Source organism: Lontra canadensis, unplaced genomic scaffold (assembly GCF_010015895.1).
Source record: "Lontra canadensis isolate GAN:19392208 unplaced genomic scaffold, GSC_riverotter_1.0 scaffold103, whole genome shotgun sequence".
In the NCBI taxonomy this organism is placed as follows: domain Eukaryota; kingdom Metazoa; phylum Chordata; class Mammalia; order Carnivora; family Mustelidae; genus Lontra; species Lontra canadensis.
In genome coordinates this window covers 243,746-259,337 of record NW_022631097.1, presented here as the reverse complement: position 1 = coordinate 259,337, position 15,592 = coordinate 243,746, and the positions used below count along the sequence as shown (strand labels likewise).

Genomic DNA, 15,592 nt, shown 5'->3' with positions numbered 1-15,592 from the left:
CTGATTGACTGGGCTTCCCTGTCACTAGAAGTACTTGCCAAAGCAAACAGGCAAAACCAAACTATGGCTGGTGGGATTTCTGATCAGAACTAGTTGTTCTGGTCTCAAGCCCTTCTATGGCAGACTGTGAGACCCAGCTGTCTGTGGGCACCTCAGGAGCTGAGGCAGTGGTCTGCTAGGCTTACCACAAATGTATTGCCTTCACTTGGGAGCAGTTGTCCTTGTTTGTCTTTTTCTTTCTGGAGCTCCAGGGCTTGAGCAGTGAGCCAGAAGAACTCTTCATTCATCTCATCCAAAGTATCTTCCACCTGCCAAATCTTTCTCTAAAAACAAAGTACACATGGTAAAGGCTGCTGTGGAGGGATGCACAGGGACCACAAGAGCAAATAGCAGGACACCAAATCCAGGTAGGTGTGACCAGGGAGAACTTTCTTGTATGGGGCACATCTCAGTTGAATTTTCATGATAAACAAGTATTAGCTGGGTGGACAATGGAAGAAGGGCATGCTAGGCAAAGGGAACAGCATATATGAAAACAAAGAGATATGAGAGAGAAAGAGAACACTCATCCATCTATCACTCCATCTATCTGTCCATCCACTCATAAGTAAAGAAAGATTTATTGAGCACCCAGTATATGTCAAGCCAGTGATTATTTCTGAAATTCCATTTGTGAACTTCCATGGGGTTTAGAGTCTATCAAGAATGGCAGACCTAAAACAAGGAATTATGAGTGATGAATGTTACCTGTGGATTGCTGTGGGAAGGTTGCTACAGGAAGTAGTCCAGCTTCAGTTTGGTGGTAGCAAGGAATTTATTTGTAAGAGTAGAAGGAGATGATACTGGAGAAATGGAGGTGATGAGAGGGCTAGAGACAGTAGGCCACAAAGGGTCTTGTGCATTAGTATCAGCTACTATGGCAGAGAATTTCTTATTAATAGAATTCAATTTGTGGGGAGTGTTGTGTGCTCAGCTAAAAAAAACTGCTTATTTCAGACTCTCTTCTAGATTGAGATTTCCATAAGTCTTGGCCAATGAGATGTAAAAGAAAATTGTTGAATGGATGGATTTTAGAAAACCTCTTTAAAAAGAGAGCTGACTCAGTCAGCCTGTGCCCTTTTACCTTCCTACCTTTCCAGCAGCCATCTTGTGACCACAAGGACCATGAAGATGAAAGTCGTGTGCTAAGGGTTATGGAGCAGAAAGAACGATCCTAGACTTTGTAGATCATAGGTGCTGATGGGTTCGCTTTTGAACATGTTACATTTAAGCTATTTGTGGCATACCCTCAGTTAATACAACATCCAATTGCCTGGCCAACTTGGCTGTCATGGATAGTTCACCTCTTGCTCCACACATGAAATGCCAGATAAAATATAAATACAAATGCAGAACCACGTTTCAGTGGGAACACTCTTGATGCCAGAGATGAAGAGACAAATCAGTGGTAGGAGGAAGCTGAAGGCACATGGCATGTAGGTATTTTTTCTTAAAGGCTGAGGTGTTAACTGCCATCTCGAGGCTATTTATGATGGGAACTGGCCTGTGGCTGCCTGAGTAAAGTCTGGGCTCAGGAACTTCTCTGAACTTGAATTAAAAACTCCTTCTGGCCTGAGCACATGGCCCATTGCTGAGCAAGCTTGTTGCTCAGGGCTGAGGCTGGAACAGATTCGATGTGAGAAATTGGAACCATGAAGTTGAGTACACTGTAAGAGGCCAGATGAGAGAGAGAGATGAGGGATGTGGAAACTAACCTCCCAAGATAACTGGAAGCAACAAACCTCATAGTGTGCAAGTGGAGACAATGATAGTTGCCCCATGGGGAGGCATGCACGGAGGATAATCCCCCTGAAGATGACTTGTGGATGAAAACACAAAATATGGAAGGAAACCCAATGGCATAAAAGTGAGCAGATTTGATGAAAATACCCTCAAGAAACTAGAGATAACAGTAAAATCTGAGCATGACTATCATAAAAGCATGTTTAAAGTGTGAAGGAAGAGGGGCACCTGGGTGGCTCAGTCAGTTAAGCATCTGCCTCTGGATTTCAGCTCAGCTCATGATCTCATGGTTATGCGATTGAGCCCCACATAGAGCTTCTTGCTCGGCAGAGAGTCTACTTGAGATTCTCTTTCTCCTTTATCTCTCCCCCTTCCCCAACATGTGTACATACTCTTTCTTTCTCTTTCTAAAATGAATAAATAAATCTTTTTAAAAAATGTGTGAAGGAAGACAGAAGGAATAGAATTCATAAGGCAAGCACAGGAACATTATGGAGAAAATAAATCTAGAAATGAAAACACATGAAGAGAAAAACAATGGCTTACATATAGACCCAACTGTAGTGGGTTTGTAGAAACTTATGAGGACATCACCTGGAATATGGAACCCAGAGGCAAATAGATGGGAAACATAAAGGAGAAGTGAAGAAATATAGAGGTAGAAATTTTAAATGTTGTCTAGCAGTATTCATTAATAGATTGTGTTTTTCGCATATGCAATTTTATACATGTCCGTATTGTGTGTTCATTTTGCCATCTCACTGGACACCAAGATGCCTTCCTGACCTGTCAGTTCTTTGAGCAAAGGAAATGGATTTGACCTATTTTTAGATCCCTAGCTCCCTCACACTCAGCCCTTCTTCTGTAAAAGCTGATTGAAAAAGATGGGGATCAGGGTAAGATCTCTGTCCCCTTCCTCATTTGTGTTTCTGAATGAGATCAGGCAGCATGATACAGAAGAAAAAGCAGAAGTTTCTGATGTGGATAGAACGGGACTTAAAACTCTCTTGGGCAAGTTTACCTCCCTCTCTGACATTCATCTTCCACAGCTGAAGAGTCAATGGGTCTGTCTCAGAGGGTTTTTTTGAGATTCACATGGGTGTTCTCTGTGAAAGCAATCAGCACAGTCCTGGCTCATAGGAGGCTCTCAACAAATAACACCTTTTCTTTCTGCCTTTTTTGGACACTAATGTGACTCCCTGTGTATTTGGCAGAGAGAAAATTAATCATGGCTTAGTGTGTGGGGATGATAGTTAAAATCATTACCATCCAGGGGGGGACAAGATGGCGGGGAAGTAGGAGGAGGTGCCTTTTCAACCTGTACCCTAAAGTGAGCTGATTACCTACCAAAGAACACCGATCACCCATGAAATCAGCCTGAGATCAGAATTATGCACATCTGAATCTCTACAGGGGCAGAAGACGCCAGTGGGCAGGTAAAGCAGAGTGGGAAAGGCGGACTGATATCGGAAGATAAACAAAAGGGGGAGGGAGCCACCAGAAGTGACCGGTTGGAAAGTAATACTCCTAATACGAGCGAAAGTGCCCTGCGTCTGGGGACCAGCATTAACTTGGAGACTGGTTGAAAGCACTCCAAAAGAGCAAAAGATCGCGGGGGGGGGGGGGAATTGTGGGAATCGGGGCAGCTAGGGACAGGGGCTTAAGTCCCCGGTCTCAGGACAGCCTCCCCTGGCGCGGAGCCAGAGAGAGTGCAGCAGAGAAACCATGTCTTGGTCCCTGAGCCGCCAACGATCCCGAGATTGCGTGGGTTCTGGCACCTGTGAGGGGATGGGAGCCACGCCAGATGGCAGAACGCGTGAGCCCTGCTACAGAGCCTGAGATGCGCGCGCCCCTATCCTCCCCTGAGAGAGGTCCAAAGGCCCAGCCCGCGCTCTTTGACATGCTCCATTGTTTCAGAGCCTAAGACGTGCGCCCCAAACTCTCCCCTGAAAGAGGTGCGCGCAAGCCGGGTGCTCTTAGACCCAGAAAGACCAGGCACTCCCAGCCCGGGGCCAGCGGGAAAATCTCAGTGTGCGATCACTGCTTGGAACCTCTCTGGCGGTCTGGAACTGCCCAGACAGCCGCCGCTGCTGCAGTGGTTTTGGGTACAAGCAGAAGATCCTGCGTCCCCTGCTCTGCCAGTGGCCAAGGGGGGGATTTATATGGGCTCTGCAGCACTCACAGAAGAACAGACTGAGGCTTCTCTCTGAGAGGGATGTCAGGGTACAGTTTGCTTTCCTCTAAACCTACAAAAACCATCAAAAGCGGTCAAGGCGAGAGGAAAAAAAAAAAAAAAGTGAACAAAAACAAAAACCTCCAGAAAACAAAAGCCTGAAAAAACTGGTTTCCTCAGAGCCCACCCCCTTGAGGGGGACTGGAAGACTTAACTCAGGGAACATCATTGATTGAAAACCCAAATGGCAGGCCCCTCCCCCAGAAAACCAATAGGAAAGGAAAAAAAAAAAAGACTACAAGAGAACCACCACCACTACTTCATAGGACAACTTTTATTTTTAATTTGTTCCCACTATTCTGGCTCATTTTTTAATAGATAATTTTTTAACCTATTTACCATCACAGCAAGCTGTCCAGTACATCAAACTCCATAATAACCTTCTCACCTGAACTTTTTGATATATACACCTGTGTTTTTCTTTTGCATTTCTATTTTTTGAATTTTTTTAAATTTTAGTTTAGTTTAGTCTAGTTTATTTCTTTTTTATTTTTATTTTCTAATATTCATATAGAGTTAAACTTCAAAGTATTCCCCTTTCCCCAATCAATACTGCCCCTATAGGTAAACCAATTTTTAATCCCCCTTTAGCCTAGGAAAGTTGAGTCCTTTAACAAAGATATCAAGATACATCCAGGAAGAATCAAAACAACCTTCCTCGCCCACACTGAGAATTTATAACCACTCTCCCATCTTTTTCTTCCACCAGTGTTTTTGTGTTTGTCCTGATAGTATATAAATCTTACACTTGGGTTTCTTTTTGACAGGGTTCTTCCTTTATTTGCATATATATAATTTTTTTCTCTTGTCATATACTTTTATCAGTCTTTTTGTTTGTCTGTTTTTGTTTGTATACCTCATAAATCTTACCTTGGGGCCCATTTGGGCTGAATCTTCTCTTTCATCTTCCCTTTCTTTCCTGTCTCTCTCTCTCTCTCTCTCTTTTTTTTTTTCTTTTTCCTTTCTTTTTTCTCTCATTTGGGTGGGGAATCCTGATTGCTCAGAAGTGTTCCAGGGTGCACCCAGACTGCACCACAGTCGATACAACCAGCTACATCTGTTCAGTCATCTCTCACCAAAATGACGAGGAGGAGGAATGCCCAACAGAAGAAAAATACAGAGGATGGACCTTCTGCAACAGAGCTAATGGCTATCAACATAGACAATATGTCGGAAAGAGAATTCAGGCTAACAATTATCCAGGCGATAGCTAGGTTGGAGAAAGCCATGGATGAACAAACGGAATTGATTAGGGCTGAGCTGAAAGCGACCAGACAAGATGTTCACAATGTTAGGGCAGAGCTAAAAGCTACCAGGGCTGAGGTTCACAATGCTCTCAATGAGTTCCAATCTAATCTAAATTCTCCCAAAGCTAGGGTAACTGAGACAGAAGATAGAATTAGTGATCTGGAGGACAAACAGATAGAGAGAAAGGATCAAGAGGAAGCCTGGAACAAACAGCTTAGAAACCATGAAAACAGAATCAGGGAAATAAATGACGCCATGAAATGTTCCAACGTCAGAATCATTGGAATCCCTGAAGGGGAGAAGAAAGAAAGAAGTCTAGAAGATATAGTGGAACAAGTTCTTCATGAAAATTTTCCCAATCTCGTGAATGGAACCAGCGTTCATGTACTAGAGGTCGAACAGTCTCCACCCAAGATTATAGATTCCAGAAAAACATCAAGGCACCTGATAGTCAAATTGAGGAATCATAATTGTAGGTATAATCTCTTGAAAGACGCTAGGACAAAGAGGCTCCTTCTTTACAGAGGAAAGCCCATCAGAATAATGTCAGACCTGTCCACAGAGACCTGGCAAGCCAGAAAGGGCTGGCAAGATATATTCAGGGCACTAAATGAGAAGAACATGCAGCCAAGAATACTTTATCCAGCAAGACTGACATTCAAAATGGATGGAGAGGTAAAGAGTTTCCAAGACCGCCAAGGCTTAAAAGACTATGCAACCGCCAAGCTGACACTGCAGGAAATATTAAGGGGGGTTCTATAAAAGAGGAAAAATCCTAAGAATAGCATTGAACAGAAATATAGAGACAATCTACAGAAAGAAAGACTTCAAAGGTAACACAATGTCAATAAAAACGTATCTATCAATAATCACTCTCAATGTGAATGGCCTAAATGCGCCCATAAAACGGCACAGGGTTGCAGATTGGATAAAACGACAGGACCCATCCATATGTTGTCTACAAGAGACCCATTTTGAACCTAAAGATACACCCAGACTGAAAGTAAAGGGATGGAGAAGCATCTTTCATGCCAATGGGCCTCAAAAGGCTGGGGTAGCGATTCTCATATCAGATAAATTAGATTTTAAACTAAAAACTGTAGTCAGAGATACAGAAAGACACTACCTCATTCTTAAAGGGACTATCTACCAAGATGATCTAACAATTGTAAATATCTATGTCCCCAATAGCAGCCAATTATATAAGAAAACTGTTAATCAAGATAAAGAGTCATATTGATATGAATACATTAATAGTAGGAGATCTTAACACGCCTCTCTCAGAAATAGACAGATCATCGAAGCAGAAAATCAATTAAGAAACAAGAGCATTGAATGATACATTGGACCAGATGGACCTCATAGATATATACAGAACATTCCACCCTAAAACAACAGAATACTCATTCTTCTCAAGTGCACATGGAACCTTCTCAAGAATAGACCACGTACTGGGTCACACATCAGGACTCAACCGATACCAAAAGATTGAGATTATTCCCTGCATATTGTCAGATCACAATGCTTTGAAACTGGAGCTCAATCACAAGGAGAAGTTCAGAAGGAACTCAAACACCTGGAAGATAAAGACCACCTTGCTTAAGAATGCTTGGATCAACCAGGAGATCAAAGAAGAACTGAATTCATGGAAACCAATGAGAATGAAGACACTTCGGTCCAAAACCTATGGGATAGAGCAAAGGCGGTCCTAAGGGGGAAATACATAGCCATCCAAGCCTCCCTCAAAAAAATTGAAAAATCCAGAATACACCAGCTCTCTCTACACCCTAAAACTGGAGAATCAACAACAAATCAAACCAACTCCACACATAAGAAGGGAAATAATCAAGATTAGAACTGAGATCAATGAGGTAGAAACCAGAGATACAGTAGAACGTATCAATGAAACTAGAAGCTGGTTTTTTGAAAGAATCAATAAGATCGATAAACCATTGGTCACACTAATCCAAAAGAAAAGAGAGAAAGCCCAAATTAATAAAATTATGAATGAAAAGGGAGAGATCACAACTAACATCAAGGAAGTAGAAACAATCGTCAGAAGTTATTATCAACAGTTATATTCCAATAAGCTAAGCAACCTAGATGAAATGGATGCCTTCCTGGAAAACTGTAAACTCCCAAAATTGAACCAGGAAGAAATCGACAACCTAAATAGACCAATATCTAGTAACGAGATTGAAGCAGTGATCAAAAAACAAGAGCCCAGGACCTGACGGATTCCCTGGGGAATTCTACCAAACTTTCAAAGAAGAAATAACACCTATTCTCCTGAAGCTGTTTCAAAAAATTGAAGCAGAAGGAAAACTTCCAGACTCTTTCTATGAAGCCAGCATTACCCTGATCCCCAAACCAGGCAAAGACCCTACCAAAAAGGAGAATTGCAGACCAATATCACTGATGCATATGGATGCTAAGATTCTCAACAAGATCCTAGCAAACGGGATCCAACAGTACATTAAAAAGATTATCCACCATGACCAGGTGGGATTCATTCCTGGGCTACAAGGATGGTTCAACATTCGCAAATCAATCAATGTGATAGAACAAATTAATAAGAAAAGAGAGAAGAACCACATGGTGCTCTCAATTGATGCAGAAAAAGCATTTGACACAATCCAGCATCCGTTCCTGATTAAAACGCTTCAAAGTATAGGGATAGAGGGAACATTCCTGAACTTCATCAAATCTATCTATGGAAGACCCACAGCAAATATCATCCTCAATGGGAAAAAGCTTGCAGCCTTCCCGTTGAGATCAGGAACACGACAAGGATGCCCACTCTCACCACTCTTGTTCAACATAGTATTAGAAGTCCTAGCAACAGGAATCAGACAACAAAGAGAAATAAAAGGTATCCAAATTGGCAATGAAGAAGTCAAACTCTCTCTCTTCGCAGATGACATGATTCTTTATATGGAAAACCCAAAAGACTCCACCCCCAAACTACTAGAACTCATACAATTCTGCAACGTGGCAGGATACAAAGTCAATGTACAGAAATCAGTGGCTTTCTTATACACTAACAATGAAAATACAGAAAGGGAAATTAGAGAATCGATTCCATTTACTCTAGCACCAAGAAGCATAAGATACCTGGGAATCAACCTAACCAAAGAGGTAAAGGATCTGTACTCGAGGAACTACAGAACACTCATGAAAGAAATTGAAGAAGACACAAAAAGATGGAAGACCATTCCATGCTCTTGGATTGGAAGAATAAACATTGTTAAAATGTCTATACTGCCTAGAGCAATCTATACTTTTAATGCCATTCCAACCAAAATTCCACGGGTATTCTTCAAAGAGCTGGAGCAAATAATCCAAAAATTTGTATGGAATCAGAAGAGACCCCGAATCGCTAAGGAAATGTTGAAAAACAAAAATAAAACTGGGGGCATCACGTTACCTGATTTCAAGCTTTACTACAACACTGTGATCACCAAGACAGCATGGTACTGGCATAAAAAAAGACACATAGACCAGTGGAACAGAGTAGAGAGCTCAGATATGGACCCTCAACTCTATGGTCAGTTAATCTTCGACAAAACAGAAAAAAATATACAGTGGAAAAAAGACATTCTCTTCAATAAATGGTGCTGGGAAAACTGGGTAGCTATATGTAGAAGAAAGAAACTCGACCATTCTCTTACACCATACACAAAGATAAACTCAAAATGGATAAAAGACCTCAACGTGAGACAGGAATCCATCAGAATCCTAGAGGAGAACATAGGCAGTAATCTCTTCGATATCAGCCACAGCAACTTCTTTCAAGATATGTCTCCAAAGGCAAAGGAAACAAAAGTGAAAATGAACTTTTGGGACTTCATCAAAATCAAAAGCTTCTGCACAGCAAAGGAAACAGTCAAGAAAACCAAGAGGCAACCCACGGAATGGGAGAAGATATTTGCAAATGACAGTACAGGCAAAAGATTGATATCCAGGATCTGTAAAGAACTCCTCAAACTCAACACACACAAAACAATAATCATACCAAAAAATGGGCAGAAGATATGAACAGACACTTCTCCAATGAAGACATACAAATGGCTATCAGATACATGAAAAAATGTTCATTACTAGCCATCAGGGAGATTCAAATCAAAACCACATTGAGATACCACCTTACACCACTTAGAATGGCCAAAATTAGCAAGACAGGAAACAACATGTGTTGGAGGGGATGCAAGTTGGTGCAGCCTCTTTGGAGAACAGTGTGGAGATTCCTCAAGAAATTAAAAATAGAACTTCCCTATGACCCTGCAATTGCACTACTGGGTATTTACCCCAAAGATATGGATGTAGTGAAAAGAAGGGCCATCTGTACCCCAATGTTTATAGCAGCAATGGCCACGGTTGCCAAACTGTGGAAAGAACCAAGATGCCCTTCAACGGATGAATGGATAAGGAAGATGTGGTCCATATACACTATGGAGCATTATGCCTCCATCAGAAAGGATGAATACCCAACTTTTGTAGCAACATGGATGGGACTGGAAGAGATTATGCTGAGTGAAATTAGTCAAGCAGAGAAAGTCAATTATCATATGGTTTCACTTATTTGTGGAGCATAACAAATAGCATGGAGGACATGGGGAGTTAGGAGAAGGCATTTGGGGGAAATTGGAAGGGGAGGTGAACCATGAGAGACTATGGACTCTGAAAAACAATCTGAAGGGTTTGAAGAGGTGGGGGGTGGGATGTTGGGGGAACCAGGTGGTGGGTATTGGAGAGGGCACGGATTGCATGGAGCACTGGGTGTGGTACAAAAACAATGAATACTGTTATGCTGAAAATAAATTTAAAAAATGATTTAAAAAAACTGCACTGAGATACCAGTATATACCCCCCCCCCAAAAAAAAATAAGCAGGAAAGAAGATGGATGGAAAACCCACAGAGGAGGTTAGAATAGGCGTCTCTGTGAGCCTATGACTCTACTCATTGGCCTCGTTTACCATGACACCCTCCATGTTCATAAGGACAGGTCCCAAAACTGAGCGGCTTGGGAGGCAGAGAGAAAGGGGACCCCAAGAAGGAAATTCAATTTACTTTACCTGGCAAATGAAGCCCTAGTTCAGGGACAAGTTTGTCCCTGTGCCCATCTGAAGTCTTTGGGGCTATGCCCAAAGGAACAGACAGGACTGGCCATACACTTCAGGGTCCTGCTGTGAAAGGCTTCTCCCATGCCCCCTCTGGGTCTTGGCTACTCTGGTCCAAGGTCAGTACCTGTGATCACTGCCCAGTCTGGGCCCAGGCTTGGCAGCCTCTGCCTGAGGACCCCATGCCTGGTAAGCTGATATGGGGAGGAGGGCTGTACAGGGGATAGACTGGAACTGCAGGCCACTCCTTTCTTCTTCACCAGCACCACCATGAAGCTTTCAGGCAGCATTTGGAGCACCCAGTGCTCCATGCAATCCGTGCCCTCTCCAAATACAGAAATTGTCTCGAAACACATATGTACCTGGATCTAGGAACTGGTGGGCAAACCTGGGGGATGAAGGGTCAGAATATGGGGATAGTCAGCTTTTCTGGGTTGTTCATATCAGGTTAAATGTGAGTGACCTTAACCTGTGGCAGGACCCCTTCCCACGCACAGGAATAATGTGGCCCAAGGAAGCTGTCCATGACTCCCAAACCCTTCCCCTCCACGTACTCAGGAGGACTCACCTGCCATTGGTCTCTGCTGGCCTTAACCTCCCACACTGTTGGTGGCTTCCCATCCTCCTCTGGTCCTCGTAGTGCCTCCCCAGCTCTGTCTTACACATGAGGAACCATGGCCCCTCCAAGTTCCCAGACAGCTTAGCTGAGATTACCTTGAGAAGTTGAGGTGAGTCTCTTGTACCAAGTGCCTGAGTCTCCTGAAGGCCCCAAAGTCCCAGTGGGGGTTGCTGTTAAACAGATGCTGCACCTGGTACACAGGATAGTGGCTGGCTGAGCGATCTGGAGAAAGAGCAGGGTGGGGCTGTGTTCCAGGGGCCTCCTCAGTCCCAGGCCTGGGCAGCTCACATCCTGACAGCTCAGCTTCTGTCCGTGGGAGAGTGAGCAAACTGAGAAGATATGTTTTCAACGAAATGGCATTTTTCATCCTTTCATGTCTATGATAATAATCATTTAATAATCTTGGTGTCAGGGCACCTGGGTGGCTCAGTGGGTTAAAGCCTCTGCCTTCAGCTCAGGTCATGATCCGAGGGTCCTGGGATCGAGCCCCGCATCGGGCTCTCTGCTCAGCGGGGAGCCTGCTTCCCCCTCTCTCTCTCTGCTTGCCTCTCTGCCTACTTGTGATCTCTGTCTGTCAAATAAATAAATAAAATCTTAAAAAAAAAAATCTTAGTGTCAGGGCAAGACCCTTTCTCCCTCTGGCCTAAGAAATGAGCGCACCGGCACATTGTTGAAACACAATGAACAGGGGCCCCCACACCCCCATGCCCTTTGTGCAAGAGCACAGCTGGCAGCCCTGGCACTCTCAGAGGCGAGACCCTTTCAATTCTGTACCCCTGACAGGCAGTGTGCACACAACAGGCACTCAATACATGCTGTGTGGGATGACTAAGAGAAGGAGCAGCTAAGGTGGTGGATGGGAAGTCTGGCAGAAATACAGACAGGCCCAGCCAGGCCATTCCTTCAGCACAGGAGGTCTTTCCCATGCACAGGTGTCAGTTCTTCTGAGCACTCCCATTCCTCCCAAAAGATGGGACTCTGATCTCACCTCCCCGCTGTGTGGAGAAGGGGGAATGCAACTGGGTTCACTCCACACATGTAAATACCAAGGCTTAGAGGGAATGGAGGTTTCCCAGGTCCCAGTGGGTTTACAGGAAACCTGGCCTGGAAACCAGTGCATAAATGTTTAGAGTTCATTTCCAGGATTTATTTCCCCCTTGGATGCTCATCGCCTTAGCACTGCTATGTGGGGAGGAACTTCAGTAGTTAGGTGACCCATGAAACCAAACTCTTCAACTATTTCTACCTGGGCCAAGGGGCCATTCTTCTGTTTAAATCAGGTTAAAAGCATGGCTGTGCCTCACGCCCAGTGAAGCATAAATTCCAAATACCAGAGACCACTATTTTCAGCATTGCCTGAGGGAGCACCTTAATCTTTGAACCTTTATTGTGTTGTTTGTACACAGCATTATCTGTACTAATTTGTTGTGGTTATAAAACAATTAGCAGAACAGTTTATATTTGCCTTTATTTTCTATTCCATACCTCTCTGCCTTTGTTTTTTTCTCCTCAAAATCCATTCCTTTAAAAAAGAAATCTGTTGGAGAAGATAAAAAAAAGCCAGCCCAGGGCTGGCTTCTCTCTTGCCTCTCTCATGTCTTTAGAGCTGCAGAACTATCCCTGTCTCAGCCCAGCCATTTAGTGTCCTGGAGCATCTTAGTGGGACAGCACTGTACATCTGTCATCTGTGTGTGAGTAGGTGGGTTGGGTGTGTGGGGACTGCCCATCCACTCCACAGCAGCACCCTAGGGAAGTACCTGGCAGGGGAAATGGAGGAAATTAAGGTCTACCAAGGGCCCAAGCTGTGCTCAATGCATGGAAGGTGGCACTGAGCCCAAAGGGGATGAGACCCTCTTCTATCAGTAAATGCTGTCTCATGGAGGAAAACTGTCTTGTTGAGGTTCCCAGGGATGGGAGTCACAGGAGACAGGCTTCTTCTCATCGCAAGGAAGACAATCCTTATAAACCAAGGTATCTGAAGATGTAGGGGGCTGCCAGGAGGGGTTGAGTAGTCTGCCTCTGGGGTGCTTCAGGCCCTGGATTGATGACCATGTGGTACAGAGTGGACATGCAGGAGGACTGGCTCAAACAAGAGGTCCCCTAAGTGAGTCCCTGCCTCCACCCAAGGCATAGAACTCTGACCCTCATGGGCTGCAGGGAGGAGCTGCAGAATGTTGGACTGGAACATCTGCTCTGAGAAAGTGCATGGAAGCCCACAGTGAAGTGACCAATCAGGTTGAGAATAGGGGCACAACACAGGCCTGTGACTTGCCACTTCAAAGGTGTGGTCAGTATGTGAAGTCACAGGACAGCCAGGCAGGGGAGGGATGAGAGAGTCAGGCCAGAGGAAGGGTCCAATGTACTGAAGTAGGAAACTTACTGTGGGGAAGAATATGAAGCTGGAAAAGAATCACATCCCCCTCTGCCAGGCAGACCACTGGATTTGGAATATGGGGATGGATGTGGGGGTCATGAGGGACAGAGTGTTCCAGTCCTGTAGTCCGATGATGCCTTTGCAGCCAGGGCTGGGATACAGGTGGTCCTGGGAGAATTTGGAGAAGGAAAGCTGTGGGACCTTGGCTTGTCTGGGGATGTACACATACTCACCTATTGACCATATCCTGTCTCGATTCCCTTTTAGGAGTTTCAGCCCTTCTGGGGCCCTTACCTCCCCAAGGACAAGGTCTTCTGTGGTCCCTGCCAGACTCTCACCTCCTGAACACCAACACAGGACTGAAAAGTTTCTCAGGGGCCATAGGTGGGGGACCCAGCTTCCCATTTCTTAGTGGAAGAATGCAGCCATGCCCCTTACTCCTCCCACTCTCTGAGAAAGCCTGGGCTTGGTACCCTCCTCCACTTACCAAGGAGGAAGGAGCCAAGCATGTCCACTCTGGAGATGACAAAGCCAAAGGTGCCATGGGGGCCACATTGGACCAGATGGACCCTGGCGTTCCCTTGGAAGAACTGGTCTGGACCCAGAGTGCTCACTATTTCCTGAGAACATGCAACACAGCATTATATACTTGGAGAGGACAGGAGGTGCAGAGAGGCTTGCAATGATGGATGGCCAGAAACCCAAACTGAGTCCTTTAGCAGAGCCCCTGGTGATGCAGGGTTCAAGGATGCCCACTATCAGCCTCCATCAGGACATGTCTCCTTCCTCAGTGAAACTTGCTCAGGCGGCCTCCTGTGCCCTGGGCTTCTCCTTATCTCCAGAAAACACCCCTGACTCATCTCTGGTCCTTGTACCAGGTCACTGTTTGCTCCTTTTCTCGCTACTTCCAAATTCCTACTAACAGAACAACTTCTTCAGAACACTTATCTTCCTATCACCCCAAATCTGTTCTCCAGTGCCACAGCAGTGATCCTTCTTCTTTCAATGGCAAACAGACACAGCCACCTAGAACCTTGTGGTAGGCAAATGTCCAGGGTGAGCCAGATCTGCACTGGCCCTGATCCTCTGCCCCTCCAACCTCGATGAAGCATTGAGGCCCTGAAGACAGTCACAGCCAACATGATGGTGGCCAAGAGAAGGCTCTGCTCTCTGACCAGAGGTCTAGGCTGGGATGAGAGGCCCAGGCTTGGTTCCAGCAGGGCTCACACCATTTTTGTGACCATGGTGAAAGCTTTCATGTCCCTGGGCCTCACTTCACACTTATGTAAAGCCAAGCTGATGCTTTCTCAGCTCTCTTCTGGCATTCAAACCAGATGGTTGACATTATTGTACCAACAAATACACTTCTTTTCTGCCTTTCCCTCCAGCTTACAGAATGGAAATTCATACAGATAGCAACAGACTAGGAAAAACTGGTTGGCAAATGGACTTTCCCTTCTGCTGCCTGGTTTCTGCAGCCAGGGTGCTTGGGTCCTTAGCAGGTAGAGGCTGCCCTTCCATCCCAGCCCTTCTCTGAACTGGACTTACACTCTGGTCGCTGTCTCCTGTCTCACTCTTCACACTGAGAATCAGCTGTCTGCTGGAACCCCAGGCCAGGGCAAGTTGGGGGGCCCTAGCCAGACACTGGGCATCGCAGAGCTCTTCGGCTGAGACATACTCCTGGCACTGGCAGCTGTGGGAGAGGAGAAGATGGGAGGTCTGCTCTGATGGGTATGGAGCAGCTGTGCACCCCTGATACCTTTATGCTAGTACAGGCCCCTTCAGAAGGATATGAGGTGTCTATGCTTCCTAAGCAGTGACTATAATTTGAATGGAGGTCCATGATGACTCATTAAAATGCACTCTTCTAGCTCCTGCTTCTGTACCAGCCTAGGCATCTCCCAAAATGGGATCAATGTCTGGGACAAATCTTAGTTGATAGGCTCAGAATTTTTGTTTTGGGTTCCCTGCTGAGGCCAGAGCGAAGTGAGAGAATGCTGTTCAGCCCGGCATACTCTATTCGGTGGGCCTCCCAGCACAGTGGCTCCCCAGCTCTGCGTGCTGGGGAACTCTGGTCCACAAGTCAGGTGGAAGACTGGAATGTCAGATAAAATTGGAATCCTTCTTGGCTTGGTATCTAGTCAGGGGCACTCCTAGCAGTTGGCTCAGGGACCTGGGGTGTTGAGCTCACTCTGCTTTGCTGCCAGCACCTCCT

The 15,592-nt window shown here is 45.2% G+C and overlaps 1 protein-coding gene across 1 annotated transcript in view; it reads right to left on the bottom strand.

The window, feature by feature from the left end:
- Window positions 1-10,149: 10,149 nt before the first annotated feature.
- Window positions 10,150-15,592, bottom strand: part of LOC116855484 (neurogenic locus notch homolog protein 3-like) — a 75,994-nt gene continuing 70,551 nt past the window's right edge. Inside the window, exons 45-51 of the mRNA XM_032838268.1 lie at window positions 14,926-15,070; window positions 13,865-13,997; window positions 13,384-13,545; window positions 11,194-11,309; window positions 10,980-11,098; window positions 10,724-10,772; window positions 10,150-10,674 (exon numbers count right to left, since the gene is read on the bottom strand). Of these exons, the coding sequence (XP_032694159.1) occupies window positions 10,489-10,674; window positions 10,724-10,772; window positions 10,980-11,098; window positions 11,194-11,309; window positions 13,384-13,545; window positions 13,865-13,997; window positions 14,926-15,070 (910 nt within the window). The 3' untranslated portion in view covers window positions 10,150-10,488. The remainder of the gene's footprint in view (window positions 10,675-10,723; window positions 10,773-10,979; window positions 11,099-11,193; window positions 11,310-13,383; window positions 13,546-13,864; window positions 13,998-14,925; window positions 15,071-15,592) is intronic.